The sequence below is a fragment of the Lycium barbarum genome, chromosome 12, assembly GCF_019175385.1.
Source record: "Lycium barbarum isolate Lr01 chromosome 12, ASM1917538v2, whole genome shotgun sequence".
NCBI lineage: Eukaryota > Viridiplantae > Streptophyta > Magnoliopsida > Solanales > Solanaceae > Lycium > Lycium barbarum.
In genome coordinates, this window is record NC_083348.1 from 75,981,130 (window position 1) to 76,005,245 (window position 24,116).

The 24,116-nt window shown below is 34.2% G+C and overlaps 2 protein-coding genes across 5 annotated transcripts; both read left to right on the forward strand.

Moving 5' to 3' along the window:
* The first annotated feature begins 1,213 nt into the window (after positions 1 to 1,213).
* On the forward strand, positions 1,214 to 3,331 carry LOC132623065 (probable indole-3-pyruvate monooxygenase YUCCA3). Its single transcript, XM_060337770.1, has 3 exons — positions 1,214 to 1,991; positions 2,274 to 2,426; positions 3,036 to 3,331. The coding sequence occupies exons 1-3, from the start codon at positions 1,311 to 1,313 to the stop codon at positions 3,207 to 3,209; spliced, it is 1,008 nt and encodes a 335-aa protein (XP_060193753.1). The 5' UTR covers positions 1,214 to 1,310; the 3' UTR covers positions 3,210 to 3,331.
* Positions 3,332 to 15,090: 11,759 nt separating this feature from the next.
* Positions 15,091 to 19,129, forward strand: LOC132623473 (uncharacterized). 4 transcript variants are annotated; one of them, XM_060338229.1, is made up of 5 exons: positions 15,092 to 15,449; positions 16,496 to 16,740; positions 17,055 to 17,143; positions 17,225 to 17,363; positions 17,465 to 19,129. In XM_060338229.1, the coding sequence occupies exons 2-5, from the start codon at positions 16,582 to 16,584 to the stop codon at positions 17,465 to 17,467; spliced, it is 390 nt and encodes a 129-aa protein (XP_060194212.1). In that variant the 5' UTR covers positions 15,092 to 15,449; positions 16,496 to 16,581; the 3' UTR covers positions 17,468 to 19,129. The 4 variants fall into 4 exon arrangements, with proteins under 4 accessions (XP_060194210.1, XP_060194209.1, XP_060194212.1 ...); XM_060338227.1 differs by having other exon boundaries at positions 15,091 to 15,461; positions 17,225 to 19,129; XM_060338226.1 differs by having other exon boundaries at positions 15,091 to 15,449; positions 17,225 to 19,129.
* The last annotated feature ends 4,987 nt before the right edge of the window (positions 19,130 to 24,116 follow it).

Genomic DNA, 24,116 nt, shown 5'->3' on the forward strand with positions numbered 1-24,116 from the left:
AAGTGTAGTAAAAGTGCGAATACAAAGCTTAATATAAGTAGTAGTCTCAAGTCTCAATCATAAGTGTGTGGATACAGAGCTTTAATATAAGTAGTAGTCTCAATCATAAGACTTGCTCGATACAAAGTCTTAACTAAAAAGAGATACTAGTAAGGGGAAAAAGTGTGGATACAAAGCTTAATATAAGTAGTAGTCTCAAGTCTCAATCATAAGACTTGCTCGACACAAAGTCAGAGATACTAGTAAGAAGGGGAAAAAGTGCGGATACAAAGCTTAATATAAGTAGTAGTCTCAAGTCTCAATCATAAGTGTGTGGATACAGAGCTTAATATAAGTAGTAGTCTCAATCATAAGACTTGCTCGATACAAAGTCTTAACTAAAAAGAGATACTAGTAAGGGGAAAAAGTGCGGATACAAAGCTTAATATAAGTAGTAGTCTCAAGTCTCAATCATAAGACTTGCTCGACACAAAGTCAGAGATACTAGTAAGAAGGGGAAAAAGTACGGATACAAAGCTTAATATAAGTAGTAGTCTCAAGTCTGTGGATACAAAGCTTAATATAAGTAGTAGTCTCAATCATAAGACTTGCTCGATACAAAGTCTTAACTAAAAAGAGATACTAGTAAGGGGAAAAAGTGCGGATACAAAGCTTAATATAAGTAGTAAAAGTGCGAATACAAAGCTTAATATAAGTAGTAGTCTCAAGTCTCAATCATAAGTGTGTGATACAGAGCTTAATATAAGTAGTAGTCTCAATCATAAGACTTGCTCGATACAAAGTCTTAACTAAAAAGAGATACTAGTAAGGGGAAAAAGTGCGGATACAAAGCTTAATATAAGTAGTAGTCTCAAGTCTCAATCATAAGACTTGCTCGACACAAAGTCACAGATACTAGTAAGGGGAAAAAGTACGGATACAAAGCTTAATATAAGTAGTAGTCTCAAGTCTCAATCATAAGACTTGCTCGATACAAAGCATTGAGGAAAAAGTGAGGGTATAAAAAGCTTTAGCTAAAAAGACAGACTTAGTAATATAAGTAGGTCTCAATCATAAGACAGTCTAGTAAGATTAGCAAATATGTAAAAGCAATTGAGGATACAAAGCCTTTAAAAAGACAGGCACAAAGCCTTAACCAAAAGAGAGACGTAATTACAGACTATGTTGAAGCAAAGAGCGGCTTTTCATCCCACTAAACCATCCCACACATCTTGAAGCTATAATCTTCCTTCTCTCGTCTCATCTTGTTCTTCTGTCCCACTAAATCTATCAAAAACTAGCGGATAAAAGTAGAAATTGCTGCATATTTCATGATGAATCAGAATTTTTATCCTTGTCCACTTCTAACAGTTCGTGCACCTGAACCAAAAAAATCCTTTGCTGGTAGATGCATACAAGCTATCATTGTTGGGGCAGGTCCTTCAGGAATAGCAACAGCTGCTTGCCTTAAACAACAAGGGGTTTCCTTTGTAATCTTTGAACGGGCCAACTGTATTGCTTCACTATGGCAAAATAGAACTTATGATCGACTTAGACTTAACGTGCCACGAAAATTCTGCGAATTGCCTTACTTGTCATTTCCAGAACACTTCCCAGAGTATCCTACGAAGTACCAGTTCATCAGCTATCTCGAATCTTATGCCAAGCACTTCGAGATCAACCCACGATTCAACGAGTCAGTGAACTTAGCTGAATATGATGAAACACTCAGTTTATGGAGGGTAAAGACAGTTTCTGGAAATGGTTCAATCACCGAGTATATGTGTAGGTGGCTTGTTGTTGCCACAGGAGAGAATGCAGAAAAGATAGTGCCTGATTTCGTAGGACTACAAGATTTTGGTGGTCAAGTTATGCATGCTTCCGACTATAAGACAGGGGAGTCATATGAAGGAAAGAATGTGTTGGTTGTTGGGTGTGGCAATTCAGGCATAGATATTTCACTTGATCTTTCCCACCATAATGCAAATCCATTCATGGTGGTCCGAAGCTCGGTAAGCCTCATTTTCTCATCCAAAAGTCATCCCTCATAAGTTTTTTGGTACATGGGAACACTGTCAATAAATTTCTTAAAATCTGTCATAAGGTACATCGGTACGTGACTTAAAAAACAACTCCATATATTTGTCTAAGCGCATCTGCGCAAACTAACAAAACTCTTTCATGTTTGTATTCTTCATTTGTCAGAAAATTTGCACTTGATATCTCCAATTCCTCACATGTATATAGTCTCATGATGTCTTATACTTCTTCTTTTGTTAATCTTCCATTTACAGGAGGGTCGTGTTTTCTCTAGGGAAATAAATATAGTTCCAGCAATCAAGAAATTTTCTCAAGGAAAAGTGGAATTTGTTGATGAGAAAGTTCTTGAGATTGACTCTGTAATCTTAGCTACAGGATATTGCAGCAATGTGAAGTCCTGGCTAATGGTGAGTAAAACAAGTTTCTTTTTCCTTTTTTGTTTAATTTTTGGTTGTATACCCAAATTAGTGTTTTTATCTTTCATTAGTCCATCCAATCCATTTAGCAACTTTTTTTTTCCAGCCTTCTAAAAATAGTTCAAAATAAGTGTCATTTAAAGGAAAAAATAAGAAGGCGTTTGGTTACAAACATACCTTTGCTATGATAATTTGTGACTATGTAGTTAATTTGTGACTATGTAGTCAAATGAACTCTTTAATTAATGTCATTAACTAAATGTATTAATCGGTGTGCCACACCCTAGAAAGACACTTAAAATGGATTGGAGGGAATATTTATGAATTTTTGTAACAGTTACGGAAGTTGGTACTATTTTGTGGATCATTTGGATTCTGTCTTTTTGTTTTTTCTTGCTATGGTAGTAATAAGTTTTCCAGAAACATGATTGAGTTTTTAGAAAACGGTTGATTGGATTAGATCAGCATATTTGAGCTGCAAAACTTGTTTCGTTTTTCTCTGTTTCCTTACACAATTGTTTTTGAGTTATTACTAAGATTTTTCCAGAATAGTTCTTTTAAAAATTTGATCTAATGAGGATCCATTGACTTTTTATACAGGAGAGTGAATTTTTTTCAAGTGAGGGATATCCAAAAACCCAATTTCCAAATGGATGGAAGGGAGAGGCTGGTCTATATGCAGTTGGCTTTACAAGATATGGACTTTACGGTGCATCTTTGGATGCCACTAATGTTGCACAAGATATTGCAAAAAACTGGAAGGAAGAAATGTAGTAGAAAAATCAATCTGTTGCATGCCATAGAGAAGAAGCATCAAGCAAGTCAACTTTCTAATGCCAAGAAAATAAGATTTTCCTTTCCTTTTGTATTCTTTTTTGGCTTTTCTTCCTGTAATTTTACTGTGCTTGGATAATAATTAACGGTGTGGATTTATTTATTACTCTTGACCCCTTTATTCTCTCTGTAATGTTAAAAAACATAAAAAGAAAAGAAAAAAAAAAAGATAACAACAATAAGATTTAGGATTATAATTTTGATTCTAGATCCTTTAATATTTGATATGAATGGTTAGTAAACATGATTGGTAAATATATTTACCAACTTATGAATCTATTTTTACAAAATATAAACTTATGGATCAAGTTTACATTTAAAATTTTTGAAATAATGATTTGAAATCCCAATCATGCCTTTTTGGATGATTTGAGATTTCATTCCATTAGATGAAATCGCATGTCTAACGCTGATTGCATCACATAAAATCGCATGTCCAAATGCCTATTTAGTATTTGTTACACATGACACATATCAAATACTCCTTTGAGTACTCGCCAAGGAATGAACTGGCAGTCTGTAATGGGAAAATATCCTTGTACACGCGGAAATTAATTTTTTAATGTTAGATGAAAAGTATTAGAGGGTCCCAATAATTGCCTATTTTCTTTTCACCTTTTGAATTTGCCTATTTGGTGGACTCTTCTATGGGTTACAACTCACTACAACTTACACTTGCCCCGCTATACTGTGTTCAATATCCTAATTAGAGATTTTTTTTTTTTTTTGGTAATTAATTGACTTTTATTACCAACAAAATTGGAGTTATGTATATCAAGAATTAAAAAATACCGTGCAGTGAGCAACATGCTCCACGCCGCAATCACTTAAGCAACAAAGCAACCAAAATAATGAGTCCAGAATTTTTTTAACCCAATTTTTTTTTTTTTTAAACCAAACTAAGCCATTAAAAAAAAAAAAAAAACCAAAGTACACTTCACGCACAGAATCTGTGCGTGAAAGAATCAAATTGTAGCTTTTTGAGTTTGGTCCTTTCACGCACAGATTCTGTGCGTGAAATAATGTGCTATTTTTTTTTTTTTTTTTTTTGAAGCTATCAAAATCACGTTTTTTTCATACTTTGGGCAAAGATTAGTCATATTTCAAAATCCAGATATATAAATATGTTATATAGAACTTAATATATTTTTTTGCGTACAATAACGTCGGCTCATTACATCAAAGTATACATAAACGTTTGGATCGTCGTTTTAGGGATTGTAAAGTGCCCCGAAGTAAGTTTTGTTTGCTTGGAAACTTGTCATCTTTGTTCTTTGAAAATCAAACTCAAAATTAAGTTTTTTTCCGTACTTTAACCGAAGATTAGTCACGTTTCAAAACACCGAAATATAAATATTTTATATAGAACTTCATATTTTTTTTTAGCATAAAATAATGTCGGCTCATTACATCAAGTATACATATATCTTTGGATAGTCGTTTTAGGGGTTGTAAACTACCTCAAAGTAAGTTTGGAAACTTGTTATCTTTAAGTTTTTTTTTTTCGTACTTTGACAGAAGATTAGTCACGTTTTAAAAAGCCGAAATATAAATATTTTATATAGAACTTAATATTTTTTTTTAGCGTACAATAATATCGGCTCATTACATCAGGTATACATATGCATCTTCACTCACGTAAATAAAAAATAAGGACATGAGCATAGGTAGAAAATTAGTTGTAAATTGTTAAAACTTTAAATGGTCATAACTTTATGCTCGGATGTCCGATGTATGCTATTTTTTTTTGACCCAGGGTATTTTTTACGCGGACCCGTTATCCCATTCAATTTGAATTTTGCTCCAAATTTTTGCAAAAATTTCATTCTTCTCTAGTAAAAATCTAATGATAAAAAATCTATTTCGAGATGCTAATCCCGTGGTAATGATGTTTTGAATGTCAATTTCGAGGTTCGAAATTCAATTTATGAAAACGAGTTAGATAGCATTAGTGAACAATATAAAAAATAAAAAGTGTCTATTTTGTAACGTTCACCAATTTGACTTGGTGGTTCAACCTCTCTTTTTTACTCACTTCCTTTTTATGCCAACAACATGGGATCAAACCTTGGTGAGAGCATTGAATGAGATATATTATACTTTGGTTGAACCTCTTGTATTGGCTGAATTATTTTTTAATATAATTTTTTTATTTATTTCAAAAAACTTAAATCAAAACCCTATAAAATATGATACTTAGATCTAAAGATGACAAGTTTCCCAAGCAAACAAAACTTACTTCGGGGCACTTTACAAACCCTAAAACGACGATCCAAATGTTTAGGTATACTTGATGTAATGAGCCGACGTTATTGTACGCAAAAAAATATATTAAGTTCTATATAACATATTGAGATTTCGGGGTTTTGAAACATGACTAATCTTTGCCCAAAGTATGAAAAAAAACGTGATTTTGATAGCTTAAAAAAAGAAAAGAAAAAAAGGCACCCTGTTTCACGCACAGAATCTGTGCGTTGTTGACACCCAATTTTATCCCGCCTTTCCTCCAAAATATCGATTTACGCTTCTAGCATTTTTGGGCAAAACTTTAAAAATAATTATTTATACTTTACTACAATTATTAACTTTTATTAATACCAGAGTTTTTTTACTCTATTGCAGTCACTAGCCGTTATTATTTTGTTACTTATCCTTATCATTATTATTACTATTATTTGTTGTTGTTGTTATTATTACCAGTATTATCATAATTTGCGTTTCAGCATTTTTACCACCTTATGCATATGCATCGCATTTATTTTGCGCAGTTAAATAGTAGCATTTATTTATTGATATTATGGCACGACTATTACGACGTAATGTAATTTTTATCTGAGCATTAATAATTACATACTTTTATATTAAATAATATTTGGGCACCGTTAATATATAATTAATTACAATAGGTCTTTTACTTAAATTCAGAAGCCAAATTGTTTCTTTCATCAGTCCATATTTTTAATTCATCTGACCCAAATCTAAAATCAACCCACAAATGCCCATTCCGTATGAGGCCATTTAATACCCAGCCCAATATTCTAATTCATCCTACCCAGCCCAAATCAGCTAGCTCATTACCGTTAACCTACCCAACGACCCGACCCGACCCACTCCTTAAACATTAATGAACCATTAGGGTTTTCTCTTTCCCACTTCAGTGCCGCACACTCCCTCCCTCCCTCTCATCGCCTCTCTCTCTCCGACACAATTAGCAAATTCGCAGAGGTTAGCCGTGAATAACAGACTATGCACGACCATTTCAAGGATGGAAATTAATGATTCCGTCCTTTTCCCTTCAGATTTTCAACCGTTTGGAGGGTTTGTTCTTGTCTCTTCTCCCCACTCTCTGCCTCGATCTGAAACAATTTTCATGGATTTCGTCCGTTTGTGAAGAAGATCTTTTCTTATCAGTCCCTTTTTCATGTTTTGGGGGACAAGTTTTAATGATTTTTGTTCTCTTCTTCGTGGTTCTGTTCGTTGTCATAGCAGCCTCCTAACGTTGTTGACCAAAACCCCGCCCAAAAATTTCAATTTTCAAACCCAAAACCCTAGCAGTTCCCCTATAAATAATTGCTAGATTGAGTCGTTGGGACAAGTTTTTCAGCCGCCTCAAAACCCCCCCTTGAAAACTCTTCTGGTAGCCGCCCCAAAAATCCCTACGAAATATTTTAGCAGTCATATAGTTTAATATCGATCTGAAAATACTAAGCGTTTTATCCTCTTTCCGCTGCTTCGGATCCGAGTGGATACTAACTCGGAGAATTTGAAATGTTTCGAGGTAGATTGGGAACCCCGCACCCACTTTGCTGCACCCGAAGAAGGTAATTCTTCATTCCTTACTTTTATTTTTTTTGCATTCTCGGGTTTGCTTTGTATTATTTTAGTTTGTTATTTTGTGATTAAAGCATGTTAACTTATTAGTCTGATAGATAAGTCTGTTTGTATATTAGTAATAGTTAGGATTTAATTAGTCCTGTATAATAGTTCAGTTGAACATGTTTCTATGTTAGTCTGTTGGTGTGGATAAGTATGTTCATGTATGATAATTAGTGTAAGTTGTTTAAAATGGGTGAGCTACTCTTCCTTTAGTTGATTTCAGTTTCTTAGCAGTTTAATATGTGTTCGTGTGTTTATATGCTAAGTTCGATTCATGTTTAGTTAGATATGATTCTGCGTTAGTTGCTTTAATTTATACAGTTAAGCCATGTTCTGTGTTGTTTAGTTGACTGCTTTTGTGTGTTGTTGTTTAAACTAAGTAGTTCAACATGTCTATAGACGTTAAATAATCCTGTTTGATCTCAGAATCATGCCGCTTAGTTCACATGTGATTAGTATATGTCCTGTTTTTTTTTAGTATGATGAGGTTATATTCAGTCTATAATGCTTTGTTGATATAAGCTTGATTATGTAAGTTGGTCAACAGAGGTGTTACTCATATTAGGAATGCATAAGTGGAGTATGTAGTCCTGTCTAAGTTGTGTGTCCTTGCTCAGTAAGTTTTAATCTTGTTTAAAGGTATCCAAACCTTGTGCTCCTGTGACATTGCTAAGTTTAGGACCAAATTTTAGTATACGAGTCTGCATTCCTATCGACGTTGTATCTGGTTGATTCCTATTTTGACAGATCTGTCATTAACATGTACATGGAGTCTAAATATCTTGTTAAACTTCAGTCTACTGAAATTAATTCTACAGATTGGTCTGTTTGAGTCCTTGTATACTAGTATAAGAGTCCAAACTTGTGCTATTACTCTGTGTGTTTAGCTTTGGTCCCAATCGGTTGAATCTGCAATGTGTGTGAGTCTAATATTGAACCCCCTACGCAGTGATCTTGTTGATGTGGTTCTGTGGTGTTTTTTTTTTTTTTTTTAAATTTATATACATTCGTCTTACCCTGTTTGCAATCAGTTGCAACTATGAAGCATGTTGATTAAGATTGATGAACATTTTATCATCAGGACTGTTTCCCTATTAGTAACCATATGAGATAAGTCCTTTGTTGAGTCAAAAGCATGCGGGTGCCCTTCTTTTACTACATCAGTACTATGCTTTGTTATGGGTTTGTTTATCTACTTTGCTCCATCTCTGCCATGTCCACAATACTTCAGTGTCTGCTCAAAGATTCTTATCGCAATTAAGTCCCCTGAGTTCGAACTTGTTGGTATTCTTATATAGTTTCTTTTTCCATGTCATTTGATTACTGCCTTTTTGCCTAACTTACTGGACCAGTCTCGTTTCTTTTTTGACACTATGACTGCTATGTCTGTACTTTCTGTTTTGTCTGAACTCTATATACGTTTATGTATGACAAATATCACACTGTTGATGCTGCCTATGTTTGAGTGTTGCCCTGTTTGTCCATGTCATAAGTATGGTGGCTGAATCGTGTATATATACGAAGTATACCCAAATATACATATTATATACATCATCTACTGATCTATTTGAATTTATATTCTACATGTTTAACCTCGCTCATTGATTAGATACTAATCCGTTTCCTTTCATCTTTATGCATGACCTTCGCATACGAGTCCGAGGGACTCGTCTTCCGCATTCGGTGTTGGGCCAAGGCCCAATGAAAATATTATTCCTCCTCTGTCCAGTTCTGTCCGCAGCCAAGGGAGTAGAAAATGAAGTTCTGGGTCAAAGCCCAATAAAAAAAAACAGCAGCAGCAGTCCTTAAAAATGGGCTGAGCCCATTTAGCTTATTGGCCCTTCTATTTTATTTTTTGTGCATTTAATTTGTATTGCATGACTAACTCTTTATTTTGTTTTATTTTCTTAATTTAGATGAACCTTAGATGAATTAGTAGGTTTAGTCTTAGTGATGGGTAGTTAGGAAGACTAACAAATAATTCTCCAAGATTCATTCTCTTTTATTCTACGTTAAAATTATTTATAATACCTATAATATTTATCTTTCTTAGAATAATTGATTTACAAAATAGCATAATTATATATTTAAGCTAAAGGGAATCATGATTTATACTTACTACCTTAAAATTTCAAAACGCCCTAATATGCAAATATTAATCCCAATGCATTTCATGAACGTTTTAGATTAATCCGATGATATATATATTCAGCCAAACATAGTTAAATAAAGTTAATGAGAAAGAGAAAGAAAATCCATCACTTTTGCATTCTATTTATAAAATAGTTTAGATTAAGTAAGCATATCTAACCAATTGAATTTTAAAGCATTCTATTTATAAAGCGCGTTTAAGCCTTGAAGCGAGGCTCAAAACACGTTGAGCGCTTCGCCTCGCTTTATGTGCGCTTCAGTGTTAGCATCAAGGCTCTAAGACATATCTTTCCTTGCCAGTGAGCCTCTCTTGAAGAGATGACCCTATATAATCGTTATTTCACTTTATCGTTATGTTTCTACAATTTGTTTGTCCATATATTTGTTATTCACGCTTATTATAATTAGTCTTGGGCTAAACATGAATATAATTTTATTTTTGCACCATTACGCCTTTTTTCATTAAAGCTCATGCTTTATTTGTGCTTTGTGCTTAAAGCCCCAGCGAACCTTAGAGCTTTTTTGCGCTTTTTGCTTTTGATAACACTGTCTGCCTCATCAAAATACTTACTGGCTTTCAAAATCTTCTGGACAAACCATGAGGCTTGCTTGGGGATATTTACGTAGAAGTTTCTGTTCCTCCCATAATAGGCATGAATCCACTTCACCTATATATAGTCTATCTCAATCGGCAGATATTACATAACAAGTGAAAAACCCAAGTGCTACTGCCACAGTAAGTGCAACTGCTAGTGGTGAGATTGTAATACAAGTATTGTTGAAGCTGCACCAAGGACTTTGGATACTTTTGGGTATCAATTTTCAGTGGTGTAACTAAGTAAAGTTTTCTTATAAACTTAAGGTTCGTTTCTTTTTCTTCTTCTTCGTCATCATTTTATTCCTATTCGTAAATTAAAATCTTATGATAATTCTGCTCGTTTGGGCCTTGGTCGTACCTTTTGAGCTGGTCCAGCTCATGCGACGTCGACACCGTGGAGAAAATTTCATTTTATGCTTTTTTTGTTGGGAAATGTAGAGTTAGATAGACAGGAAGGTATGAAACACATCTATGGATAATAACTGTATAAGGGAAAGCCAATCAAGGTGAATATTTCAAATAAAAGTATGCGATTAAGTAGCAATGAGCGAACAGGAGAATAAGTCCAGATTTGGAGGAAACATGGAAGATTATTAGTGCTTATGTAAATGTTATAAGCCTGTATCTGAAAATATACTTAAACCAGAAACTGAAAATTTTTAGAAGCGAGATTGTGGAAATCCAAATCCAATCAGACCATTTGAAATCCAAATCAAAATCACAATCTGAAGTCGAGCAACGACGACGGCGCGAGGGGAGGTCCTCTTCTTGACTCTTTATGAGCTGAAAGATGTACTTCTACTTGTAAGCACAAGAACTTTTCTTTCACAACCAATGTGGGAGAAATGCCTTATCCAAAAAGCAAAAAAGGAACAATTTAAAATTTTCATTTTTGTCACGCACCAAATCTGGAGGGTCGCGACCGGCACCCGGTGCCTACCTGGACCAGGCAAACCAACATTTAAACTTACATTTAGCTAAGAACGTGGATAGGCCTAAAGTGGCCACCTGCACTCAGAAAAATCTCAACACATATATACACATATAACTCTCTGCGGTCTGGCCGCCTCCTCAAGAAACAAAACGTAACTATATGCGGTCCGGCCGCCTCATGGAATATATGCGAAACTGCTCAAACCACTGTACGAGCCGAAACGGCTCTCATAAGTAACTATGCATCAAAGTATGGGCCACAGGGCCACGGACTGACTGACTGACTGTACTGTACATGTGTCTACAACTCTCTAAAGAAGCACAACTGAGTCATGGGCAGGACAGGGCTCCAGCTCACCCGTCGTCCATAAACACAAAAGAAAGACTCCACATAGACCTGGCAACTCTGAAGAAAAAGGAGCTCACCACCAGCGGATGTCAAGTACTGTCTACTAAGGAGTTCTGTCAATCTGTCAATTTGTACCTGCAGGCATGAATGCAGCGCCCCCCCAGCAAAAGGGTTGTCAGTACGAAAAATGTACCGAGTATGTAGGGCAGAAGAGTAACATACGCATAGGAGTCATGAATGAAATCTGAAAATCATAAGCTAAACTGACTGAATACATCTGTATGTCTGAACATATCTGTATGAAAGCATCTATATGTCTGACTATCTGAACATACCTGTATGAATGCATCTGCTTACTGAAAATGCCTCTGAGGGCGTATGATATGCATAGGTCATAGTGCCGAGGAACGTACGGCCCGATCTATATCACATATAGGCCCTTTGGGGCATAATAACATAATGGCCCCTTCGGGCATAATAACATAATGGCCTCTTCGGGCATCATAATCATCATCACTATGCACCAGCTGATCAGGTGGTAATGCGTATATAACGCCTCGCCCTTTTCTCATACGCGTATATAATGCCTTCTGGTCACAGGTCAATATGCATATATGTAAATGAATGCAATGCATAAATGTAAACTAACATAATCATGATACACAACTCAGGACCCATGAATAGAAGGGACGATCATAAGAGGGGTACAGGAACATCAAAGACTGAAGTACTCCTAGTGCTTCTAAGAGTAGAGTAATATGAAAGCTCGTTTACTCGTTGTTCGCTGATAGCATAGGATCATGCAAAAAGAAAGAAAGGGAAAGCCTTAACATACCTAGAAGCTTACTTCTCGACTTTTCCAACTTACTTTCTGTCTTGCAATCTACATAAAATCATTGGTAGTCTTGTAATCTACATATAAAACCATTCATACTATTGTTAGGCTCATTATCATATGCTTGTCTTGAGCCCTCAAATTAAATCCTCTTAAAATTTGCCGAAATTTGGGCAGCATCTCCCCTGTTTATATCCTAGGCCGAAATCACAATACCAACAAAACAACAACAACATCATCATCAATACCAAAATATACTCAATAAAACATCCCACACGATGTTTACCCAATTTCTCAACCAATCAATCAACTTTATGAAGCTTTAACAACTAAATCTCCTTGATACAATTCGTAATATCAATAATAAGGAATATCCTTACCTCAATCAAGGTTGGGAGAACTTGAAATCTTATTTCTCTTCAATAGGATCCTTTGATCCGTCAAGATTTGATGTATAAAACAGGAACTACAAAACTCTCTACGCTTCCCGAGCCTCGGATGTAGTCCCGTTACTTTAATCCTCTAAAAAAAATGATCCTTCAATGTTTTTGGTGGAGAGGAGCGGAGAAAATGAAGCCAAAGACCAGATTTTGGTCTTAAATAGGAGCTCAAGGTCGGTTCGGATACTGTAGCAAGTCGGTTACTGTAGCACGCGGTTTTGCTCTATCAGCCTAATTTGTAACGTCCATAATTCTCTACTCTGATGTCGTATCGACGAGCGGTTTGTTGCATTGGAAACTAGACTCGACGAACTTCATTTTAGGCTTTTGTGTCACCTCAAAACTCCTCATACTCTAAAAGATATTCCTTCCCCAAGTTGGACCAGAATTATCGTACGAAACCGTGCCCATCTTTTCTCCAAAGTCATACTACTCAATTTCTTCTACTCATTTCCTCATAGGATCCTCCGGTATTCCTTATGTACATCTTTTACTCATAAAATATACTTAATAATGCTTCGCTTCATATCTTCCAAAGTTATTTTACTTGGCCATAGCTCGACATACTTACGCTTAAATTTAACAAGTGCTTCTTCAGAAATACAGGATGTAGCAATTTTCCCCTCCATGTTTCTTCTCTCCATTCCCCATTCATCTAACACTTAAAACCCAACAATAAAAATAGAGGAATTATTTTAGTCTAAATTCAAAATAAGGAATAATTTTGAGAGTTTTTTTTTTTTTCAATCATGAATCCTATCTAAGATTACTTTAGTCTCTTGAAACCGAAGTGAATGAAAACGGAATGAAATAAAATTCATCCTGGATGGCATTATTTAGTTGGTGATTCAAAATTCAAAATGCCTTCTGATAAAACACAATACTTTCATGAATGTGTTACATATTATTTAAACTATTCACCCTATTTTCTTTTAAAGAAAATTAAGGTGTTATCCAAACATAACCATTCTTGAAAAGTTAGTTATAGTGCAATCAAGCAGTGTCACATACTGGAGATTTTGATGTGGTCGTTACTTGTAATAAGAGTGCTGTGGGAAGCAAACATATAGAATCACATGCATTTATCTCCCAGCTTTGGGGTTTAAATTTTTTGGTATTAGAGTTCTAATTCATACTCCTATAAATTTTTATAATACTTCCTTTTCTGATTCTGGTTCTAATTTTCTTTTGGTTGAAAAGTCATTTGCTTCTTGGGAGAGTTTCTAGCTTGAAATTATAAAATAAAAACAGAATTCTTTGGTTTTTCTTTTGATCCAATTTACGTCCAGAAATAAACTTACAAGTTGTTATATCACTTTGCCTCACTTTATTGTCAATGATCAACTTAGTTAATTTCCAAATTGAAAATGTACAAGCCAAAATCATGTAATTTTAATATTAATACTTATCAGAATCATCCAATTATTCTTGCAAGTTTAATTTCTCCTAGAAATTGCCTGTAGGTTTAGTAACTACTGACTTTAGTTGTCCTACTAATCTTGTTTAGTACCAGGAAAACAACTGTTTGTTCCTTTTGGAAATCAAATTTTTATTACAATTTAGGTAACATAGAACAGCTTGGCTCTCCTACCTCCCATTTTAAAACACGACAGGCCATTTTTAATTAATTATTTTTTGCTAAATCGTCCAATTACCATGAATAGCCGAATCAAGAGATGCATTTAACCGACTATGCTATTTTTAGTACTTATTTTGTTTTTTTCTTTGGAGTTGTCAACAAAGTTTTACCCAAACGACAAAACAATAGGGTCATAAAAATTTCCAAACTTTGAACGATAATTGTGTTGACTGTTTGTTTTGTCCAAGAATGAAATATTGACTCTACATCATTAATCAACTCTTTGATAGTTTGATTAGAATTGCTGCTCCTCAAGACCCTTTTTATTTGTAACCGAAATAAAAAGAAAAAGGTTGGAAATGGTTGTCAATATTTGTCTTATTTTTTTTTTTTTTTTTCCCCTTCTTCTAAATTCTTCTGAATCTTTCATCCTGACGTAGTAGTACTAACGTCTTTTTCTTTCTTCCTTCTATTTTTGGATTTTTATCTCACACCTTTAAAAAAATAGAATATTATCAAGAAGAAAAAGATACAATTGCATCCACTCAAAAAACAATCTAACACCAACCAAGAACGAGCCCACACGTAACATCTAACACTCGCACACAACTACTACTCCCCTTTTTTATCCGTTAAATAAAATGTTTCTTTTCTTTTTTACAATTCTTTAATTTTAACTTTTTACCTATCATATTAAAGAACACAAGATTAAATAGTATTTTGCGTATATTCTACATATTTTTAATTTAAAATCATAAAATTTAAGTTTTTTTTTATTTTCTTAAATCCCGTGTCAAATAAAAAACAGACATACACATTGAAACAAAGGGAACAAAAATATGCTTCTTTTCTTTTTTGATAAATCTTTAATTTCAACTTTCTACATGTAATGCTTAAGATATCTTTAATTTAAGATTAGAAGATTAAAAAATTAAAATCAGACAAATAAATTTCACGGAGGGAGTTAAAAAGGAAAAAAAAAAAAAAAAACAGAATACCTTTTTTTTTTTTTTTTGTGTGTCTTTTTCTATTTTAACACGGTACTTTAATTGATTGTATATTTCACCGTTTCCCACCACACCCAACTATTTTACATTTTCATATTCGGCCTTTCATTGCTTCGGTTGTAGATTCCATTACAGCACTAACCATCACGAAATTTATATTTTTTTCTTTCTCCATATTGATTGTATTTCACGTTTTTGCACCCTTTCACGGGTTATTTGCCTTTTCTTCATTTCTCTTTTGATCACTTCTTCACATTTATTCAATACCCATTTTGGAAATCTTTCCCTAAATACTCATTACATATTTCTTTCTTTCTTTTTGGCATTGTTATCCGTTTTTGTCTCTGGGTTTTGTTGCATCCTTTGGAAGGTGCATGCTGTTGATTCCTGAAATCTGCATATTTTTATGGGGGTAAGAAGCAATGTATGTTTTTGTTTTGATCTGAAAGCTTTCATTTTTATGGGTATTGATTGGAGTATTATGACCTGATCTCTTGCATTTGTTCTAGATTTGGCTTGTTTGACCTTTGATTTGGAAGCATCTAGTGATCATAAAAAGAAAATCTTGAAAATGTGTCGGTGAAATACCAACTAGTTTTCCCTTGTTTTTGATGGTGTTGTGTAAAAGGTGAATTTTTTTTTCACTGTTAATATGTTGTAATGTTGTGATTTTGGTTTTTCAGGTACAATTTGTTCTCTGTTTATCTTAAGGTTTATTGAAAGCTGGAATTTTTAGTGACTTTAGTGGTATGATAGTTTGCAGTTTATTTTGGAGTTTATATTACCAAGTGGCTAAGGAGTCTTAGCAGACAAGTAGTTTTTACCTTTTAAGTTGTATATGATCTTACCGCGAGCTCTTTTACTTCTAGTAAGGGTTCATTAACTAGATATCCTAGAAGGCAGAGGCCAAGATTGGGTGAAGTTGGATCACGAATGTACCGAAGGGTGTGGCTTAGTGGTCAGTGAAGTGAATTGAGAACAATGAGGTCTCAGGTTAAAAAACACTAGGTGATTTCTTCCCATTTGTCCTAGCCTTGGTGGACAGCGTTACCTGGTACCTGTTGCTGGTGGGAGGTGACAGGTATCCTGTCGCATTAGTCGAGGTGCACACAAGTTGGCTGTGATTTTGGAGGATCAGACCTGCCAATGATTTAGGAGGAAGATAGAGGAGGGAATATAAGACATTCAAGTGTAGTAAATGATTTTTTTGGCTTATAGTTGAGCTATTCTTAGTTTAATTGAAATATATTTGGGATACAGATTATTTTCTTGTCATAGCTTCCTGGATGTGATTTGATCTTTAGGATACTTGCGGGTAGTCATTTTCTTCTTGAAAGATTTCAAAATTATCCCTACAAGTCTTTTCACAACGCACATCAAATGATGAATATTATGCTCATACTAAAATTAAGAAACTGCTGCATGCTAATTGATATATTTCCGAATGTTCCATTTCAGGAAGCTCTGGGATATATTGCAGTCTACATGTATAGGTGATCTTCATTGTATAAACATAGATAGTTGTTAAGAAGATAGCTAAAGACATGGCAACTACAATGGGTAGAAAGGCAGCTCCTGCACGGAATATGATGGCATTTAAATCTTATCACAGTCAGGCTCAGACTCTAGTTAAAACTTATTTGTTAGCAGATCATTTTATACCCTACACTTCTGTCTTTGCGGGCATATTTTCTTGCAAAATGGTAAGGTTTATTGATTAATAGATGCTTTGATCTTTTACATTCTTTTGACTATTGAAGAAAGGACTTCCCTTTTTTCGTTTAAAAGCTGAGCCATATTTGATGAAGAAACTTTACATGTTCTTGATCTTCTTTCTTCATGGTAGTGAAGAAAAAGAAAGAAAATGTAAAGATTTGGGGAAACTTATAAAGTATCTAATTGATTTCTCAGAAAATAATCGATCATGTCCTACATAGTATACTTTAATGTGCTGCACAATTTTTCTCCCTGTACTTCCATCCCTTTTAAGTTTTAAGACTGTTTTGGCTCTTCACAGGTCTATGATTTATGTCAACTGATCAGCAGTTTTTACTTTAGGACGTACACTACCCTAACAAAAATTCAAAGGATTGAGTGGAACAACCGGTAAACATTCAGATCTATCCTTATCTTTCCCAAGGATTTAGTAATTCACTTCTCATATTTGTGAGACTTATTTTTCTGCAGTGGCATGTCAACAGTTCATGCCATTTTCATATCTGCTGTGTCCACGTATTTTGCATTCTGGTCCAATCTTTTCTCTGATCACAATCCTGATGGCCTTTTAATCACCAGAAGTTCACAACTATCAACTTTTACATTAGGGGTAAGTGATCTTCTACTGTATATGCTGAGTATTGTCTTGTTATATTACTTCCGTTTTGGGTTTCCTTGAAAGGTTTTGATATTTAGGAATTCGTGATGCAGTGACATATCTCTCTGGCTGTAGAGTAAAGATGGCTCCGGTATTGATATTGTAATGCTAATGTAGATGGAACTTCATTTATAAATTATTTATTAAGTATGTTCTCTGGATTACCCCACTTTGTGGGATTTCACTGGGTATGTTGTTGTTGCTGTATGTTCTCTGGATTCATTGTTATTCTGTTTCTTTACTAGAAAAATTTAGGCTCAATTTTCTCTTGCAAAAGGTTATTGACTGTTGTTTCCTGTATGCACCTGTTTCTCTTTAAGGGAAGGCAATTGATTTTTGGGGGTTAAAGGGATTCAAATTTACACTTCCCATGGGGTAGAATCTCATTGGTGCCAGCTACCTAAGCTAAGGTTTATTTGCTTGTGTGTCTTTTATGTTCTTTTATTTCTGTTTTCCTTTTTTTTTTTTTTTTTTATGTGCAAACCAGGTGGTGAGGGGGCTGAGAACGGTAAAGACTTGCTGCTCGTTATTTGAGATATGGTTACATTCCTTTTAAAACAGTTCTCTGATTTCAGCTCGAATAACTTTACTTGAACCAAATATTTGATACTCAAATCTTAACCAAAGAAAAAAACAATTATATGTACTAAAAGCGGCTTTTGAGTTGAACATTAAAAACATAGTAATATTCCAAGTCTGAAGAACCCATATGCCTGGAGGGATCACTGAGGAGGATGTGATGTTGTTGAGACCTGAGGGTCAAAGGAAGGAAGATGTCAGTGAAATCATATAATTGGGTGTTATCTTGAGAGTGGGATAGGAGGGTGGTGTGGATGAACGTGTAACGTGTACGGCACCGAAGTAGGGAGGTTGTTATTTTAACCTGGTGGACAATGCATTATTGATGGAGGACAACTCAAGGAAAAGGAAGAGAAGAATTGCAATGATTTAATGCTCCTTGTGTAAGGAAATTGGTGAAACACCAACCAGTTCCTGTTACATTTTATATTCACTACACAGTTGTGGAATTTCCCTAGTTCTCTATCACCGTTGCTTGGTAAGCACCAATGACAGCTAAAGAAACCACCATGAGCTGGAGGTATCGAAATGTCAACAATGAGAACGAGACAGTTAACAGTATCAAGAACTATGTGTTCTTCTATTTTTTGAGCTAATGTGAGATGAAAGAGAGAGGAGATTCTTCTACAGTAGTGAAGGAACAGAAGTAGTATAAGATGATCTCTTTTGCCTTATGTACTTTAGTTTTTTTTTTTTTTTTGATGAAGTAATTGATTCTATTCAAGGCATCCAGAAGATGCAAAGTAGTTTCAAAAGATTGAGCACAAGAATGTCAGCTCTAGTACATAACTAAAGAGCAAACAAAATCCAAAAGGCTATCAGGGGAATCTATTGGGGATAAAAAGGCCCAGATGGATGGAAGGGAAAGGATGGTCTATATGCAGTTGGATTTACCATACTTGGACTTTTTGGTGCATCTAAGGATGCCACTAATGTTGCACAAGATATTGCAAAAATCTGGAAGGAAGACATGTAGTAGAAAAATCAATCTGTTGCATGCCATAGAGAAGAAGCATCAAGCAAGTCAACTTTCTAATGCCAAGAAAATAAGATTTTCCTTTCCTTTTGTATTCCTTTTTGGCTTTTCTTCCTGTAATTTTACTGGGATTGGATAATAATTAACGGTGTGGATTTATTTATTACTCTTGACCCCTTTATTCTCTCTGTAATGTTAAAAAACATAAAAAAAGAAAAAGAAAAGATAACAACAATAAGATTTAGGATTATAATTTTGAGTCTAGAATATTGGAACGATAAAGGGACTCTTGCTTTCTTTGGGAAAAATAATTAATTGAAAAAATAGCACTTGTGATATGTAACTATTAGTAATATCTTGGTTACATAGCTTAAATGTTATTGTGATTCTTTTCTTGATTTTGAGAAAGAATGAGATCTGGAAATTCTCTTTGGCAGATGACTCGTAATATGGTACTTCATGTTTTTGTTTTCTTGGTTTACTCTTTTTCAACATTAAAAATAGGATAATTGACCATGAATAGTGAAATTATTCCAAACCGTTATTGTTAGTAGGCTTTTGGACATGCGATTTCATCTCATGATGATTTGAACTTGAAGTTTTATTTGGACATGCAATTTGGATTTCTTAAGTTGTATTTTTCTTATAGACATTAAAACCCCAGAAGTTGTGGAAACCATCAAAACTTTCTCAATTCTTATACAATTTTACCAAATGAGCAAGTCATAGTTCATAAAAAAATTAATATGCTACTAGAAGGTCTTTTTAAAAAACACAATATCGATTGATCAAACTCTAGTTCAATAAAATGAAAAATTGAATGTGAATTGTAATGTAACTACTCGTTAATATAATCTCCCACATGATTGGTAAGAGTAAATTTATTATAAATATATTACCAACTTGTAGATCTTTTAATATTTGATATGAATGGTTGGTAAACATGATTGGTAAATAATTTACCAATTTATAGATCTATTTTTACAAAGTATAAATTTATGGATCAAGTTTACATTTAAAAATTTTGAAATCATGATTTGAAATTCCAATCATGCTTTTTTGGATGATTTGAGATTTCATTCCATTAGATGAAATCGCATGTCCAACGCTGATTGCATCTCATGACATAAAATCGCATGTTCAAATGACTACTTAGTGTTTGTTACACATGGCACATATCAAATACTCCTTTGAGTACTCGCCAAGGAATAAACTGGCAGTCTGTAATGGGAAAATATCCTTGTACGCGCGGAAATTAATTTTTTAATATTAGATGAAAAGTATTAGAGGGTCCCAATGATTGCCTATTTTCTTTTCATCTTTTGAATTGCCTAGTTGGTGGACTCTTTTATGGGTTACAAGTCACTACAACTTACACTAGCCCCGCTGTACTGTGTTCAATATCCTAATTAGAGATTTTTTTTTTTGGTAATTAATTGACTTTTATTACCAACAAAATTGGAGTTATGTATTCAAGAATTAAAAAATACCGTGCAGTGAGCAACATGCTCCACGCCGCAGTCACTTAAGCAACAAAGCAACCAAAATAATGAGTCCGGAATTTTTTAACCAAATTTTTATTTTTGGAACAAACTAAGCCATTAAAAAAAAAAAAAAAAAAGTACACTTCACGCACAGAATCTGTGCATGAAAGAATCAAACTGTAGCTTTTTGAATTTGATCCTTTCATGCACAGATTCTGTGCGTGAAATAAGGTGTTTTTTTTTAAGCTATCAAAATCACGTTTTTTCATACTTTGGGTAAAAATTAGTCATATTTCAAAATCCCGATATATCTATATTGAACTTAATATATTTTTTGCGTACAATAACGTCGGCTCATTACATCAAGTATACCTAAACGTTTGGATCGTCGTTTTAGGGGTTGCAAAGTGCCTCGAAGTAAGTTTTATTTGCTTGGAAACTTGTCATCTTTGTTCTTTGAAAATCAAACTCAAAATTAAGCTTTTTTCTGTACTTTAATCGAAGATTAGTCACGTTTCAAAATACCGAAATATAAATATTTTATATAGAACTTCATATTTTTTTAGCATAAAATAATGTCGGCTCATTGCATCAAGTATACATATATCTTTGGATCGTCGTTTTAGGGGTTGTAAAGTATCTCAAAGTAAGTTTGGAAACTTGTTATCTTTAAGTTTTTTTTTCTTCGTACTTTGACCGAAGATTAGTCACGTTTTAAAAAGTAGGAATATAAATATTTTATATAGAACTTAATATTTTTTTTAGTGTACAATAATATCGGCTCATTACATCAGGTATACATATGCCTCTTCACTCACATAAATAAAAAATAAGGACACGAGTATAGGTACAAAACTAGTTGTAAATTGTTGAAACTTTAAATGGTCATAACTTTGTGCTCGGATGTCCGATGTACGCTATTTTTTTTGACCCAGGGTATTTTTTACGCGGACCCGTTATCCCATTCAATTTGAATTTTGCCCCAAATTTGTGCAAAAATTTCATTCTTCTCTAGTAAAAATCTAATGATAAAAAATCTATTTCGAGATGCTAATCCCGTGGTAATGATGTTTTGAATGTCAATTTCGAGGTTCGAAATTCAATTTATGAAAACGAGTTAGATAGCATTAGTGAACAATATAAAAAATAAAAAGTGTCTACTTTGTAACGTTCACCAATTTGACTTGGTGGTTTAGCCTCTCTTTTTTACTCACTTCCTTTTTATGCCAACAACATGGGATCAAACCTTGGTGGGAGCATTGAATGAGATATATTATACCTTGGTTGAACCTCTCGTATTGGCTGAATTATTTTTTAATATAATATTTTTATTTATTTCAAAACACTTAAATCAAAACCTTATAAAATATGATACTTAGATCTAAAGATGACAAGTTTCCCAAGCAAACAAAACTTACTTCAGGGCACTTTACAACCCCTAAAACGACGATCCAAATGTTTAGGTATGCTTGATGTAATGAGTCGACGTTATTGTACGCAAAAAAATATATTAAGTTCCATACAACATATTGAGATTTCAGGGTTTTGAAACATGACTAATCTTTGCTCAAAGTATGAAAAAAACGTGATTTTGATAGCTTAAAAAAAGAAACGAAAAAAAGGCACCCTGTTTCACGCACAGAATCTGTGCGTGAAGCCTACTTTGGTTCTTTTTTTTTAAATGGGTTAGTTTGGTTCCAATTTTTTTTTTTTTTTTTGGGTTAAAAAAGTTTCGGACCCCAAAATAATCAACAGAGTGTCCCCTTTGCATGTTAAACATCTTATTGAGTGTATGAAATTTGAACTTGAAACTCAAGGTGAATTTTAAATTTCATTAACCGTTGAGCCAACCTCTAGTCTCGATCTAGTGTTCAGGGGATCAAAATTTAATATGCACATAAAAAATAAAAAACTTACCTTATATATACAGTGTAATATTTTGTCGAAGGGTTTGAGTGATCAACATTCTCACTGCCTCCTAGATCCGCCCATGCTCCCAGGGTCTGTGATCCTATTGAACCTTGCCATCTTAGCAACTTCCCCTAAATCTGAGTACGTAGAATATCACACAAGTAAAAAACAAATGTGAGATATTTTCATTATTTTGCTGGCACAATATATGGACACCAGTACTGATCTCTTGCTATTCCCCACTTGAAAGGTTTGTACCTTATATACAACCTCATATGAGCAGCCAATCTAAAAATAAATATCCATCTAGATAGGCATAGGTTACTGTTACACCAATCTCCTCTGAGGCACTTTCTGAAAATCACCTCTTAGTAACAGCAACAACAACATACCCAGTGTAGTTTCACAAGTGGGGTTTAGGGAGAGTAGGATGTACACATACCTTACCTCGCTACCAAAAAACAGGCAAAAATCGACAGACTGACGGAAAATCGACGCAACACGGTCTGTCGGTTTATGTTACGTCGCTTTTCGAAACCGGAGTCCGTCATTTTTTTTTTGAAAATAAAAATAATGAAATGTAGCAACTTGGAATCGAACTCAGGTATGTTCCTTGGTATTAAAGGGCTCTACCACTAGACTACTGATATTCTTTGTTCATATGCTTACATTAATTTAATTTATATTGTTTTTTCGCTCTAAAAATCGACAGAGTTTGTCAGTTTTTTTAATAAAAAAATTTAAAAATAGAAAATAAAAATAAAAAATCGACGGGCTCCTTCGGTTTATTTAAAAAAATAATTATATTTTTTCGTGCATTTTTAAGCAAAAAATAACCGACGCAGTCCGTCGATTTTCTTTTAAAAAAAGATTTAAAAAAGTTATTGAAAAAAAACGACGGAATCCGTCAGTTTTTGCCCATTTTTTTGGAGTGCCTTTACCATTGCGGAGTAGAGAGATTGTTTTCAATTGACTCTCAGCTCAAAAGAGATGTACCTGATGCAAGACAATATGATAAGAAAGGAGAGGCAAGAAAATAGTAATGTACTTAAAATCACCTCTTAGTTTAAGTAAAATTGTTGTGGTGAGAACTTCTCTAAATGGTGCATCTCTGAAACTGAGTATCCTGCCTCATCAAAATACTTACTGGCTTTCAGGATATTCTGGACAAACCATGAGGCTAGCTTGGGGATATTTACGTAGAAGTTTCTGTTCCTCCCATAATAGGCATGAATCCACTTCACCTATATATAGTCTATCTCAATCGGCAGATATTACATAACAAGTGAAAAACCCAAGTGCTACTGCCACAGTAAGTGCAACTGCTAGTGGTGAGATTGTAATACAAGTATTGTTGAAGCTGCACCAAGGACTTTGGATACTTTTGGGTATCAATTTTCAGTGGTGTAACTAAGTAAAGTTTTCTTATAAACTTAAGGTTCGTTTCTTTTTCTTCTTCTTCGTCATCATTTTATTCCTATTCGTAAATTAAAATCTTATGATAATTCTGCTCGTTTGGGCCTTGGTCGTACCTTTTGAGCTGGTCCAGCTCATGCGACGTCGACACCGTGGAGAAAATTTCATTTTATGCTTTTTTTGTTGGGAAATGTAGAGTTAGATAGACAGGAAGGTATGAAACACATCTATGGATAATAACTGTATAAGGGAAAGCCAATCAAGGTGAATATTTCAAATAAAAGTATGCGATTAAGTAGCAATGAGCGAACAGGAGAATAAGTCCAGATTTGGAGGAAA

Excerpts from the sequence above, each read along its gene's own strand:
- LOC132623065 (XM_060337770.1), top strand. The coding sequence starts at position 1,311 with ATGATGAATCAGAATTTTTATCCTTGTCCACTTCTAACAGTTCGTGCA. Across the intron at positions 1,992-2,273 it reads TCATGGTGGTCCGAAGCTCG|GAGGGTCGTGTTTTCTCTAG; the intron begins GTAAGCCTCATT and ends TTCCATTTACAG. Across the intron at positions 2,427-3,035 it reads ATGTGAAGTCCTGGCTAATG|GAGAGTGAATTTTTTTCAAG; the intron begins GTGAGTAAAACA and ends CTTTTTATACAG.
- LOC132623473 (XM_060338227.1), top strand. The coding sequence starts at position 16,582 with ATGGCAACTACAATGGGTAGAAAGGCAGCTCCTGCACGGAATATGATG. Across the intron at positions 16,741-17,054 it reads GCATATTTTCTTGCAAAATG|GTCTATGATTTATGTCAACT; the intron begins GTAAGGTTTATT and ends GGCTCTTCACAG. Across the intron at positions 17,144-17,224 it reads AGGATTGAGTGGAACAACCG|TGGCATGTCAACAGTTCATG; the intron begins GTAAACATTCAG and ends ATTTTTCTGCAG.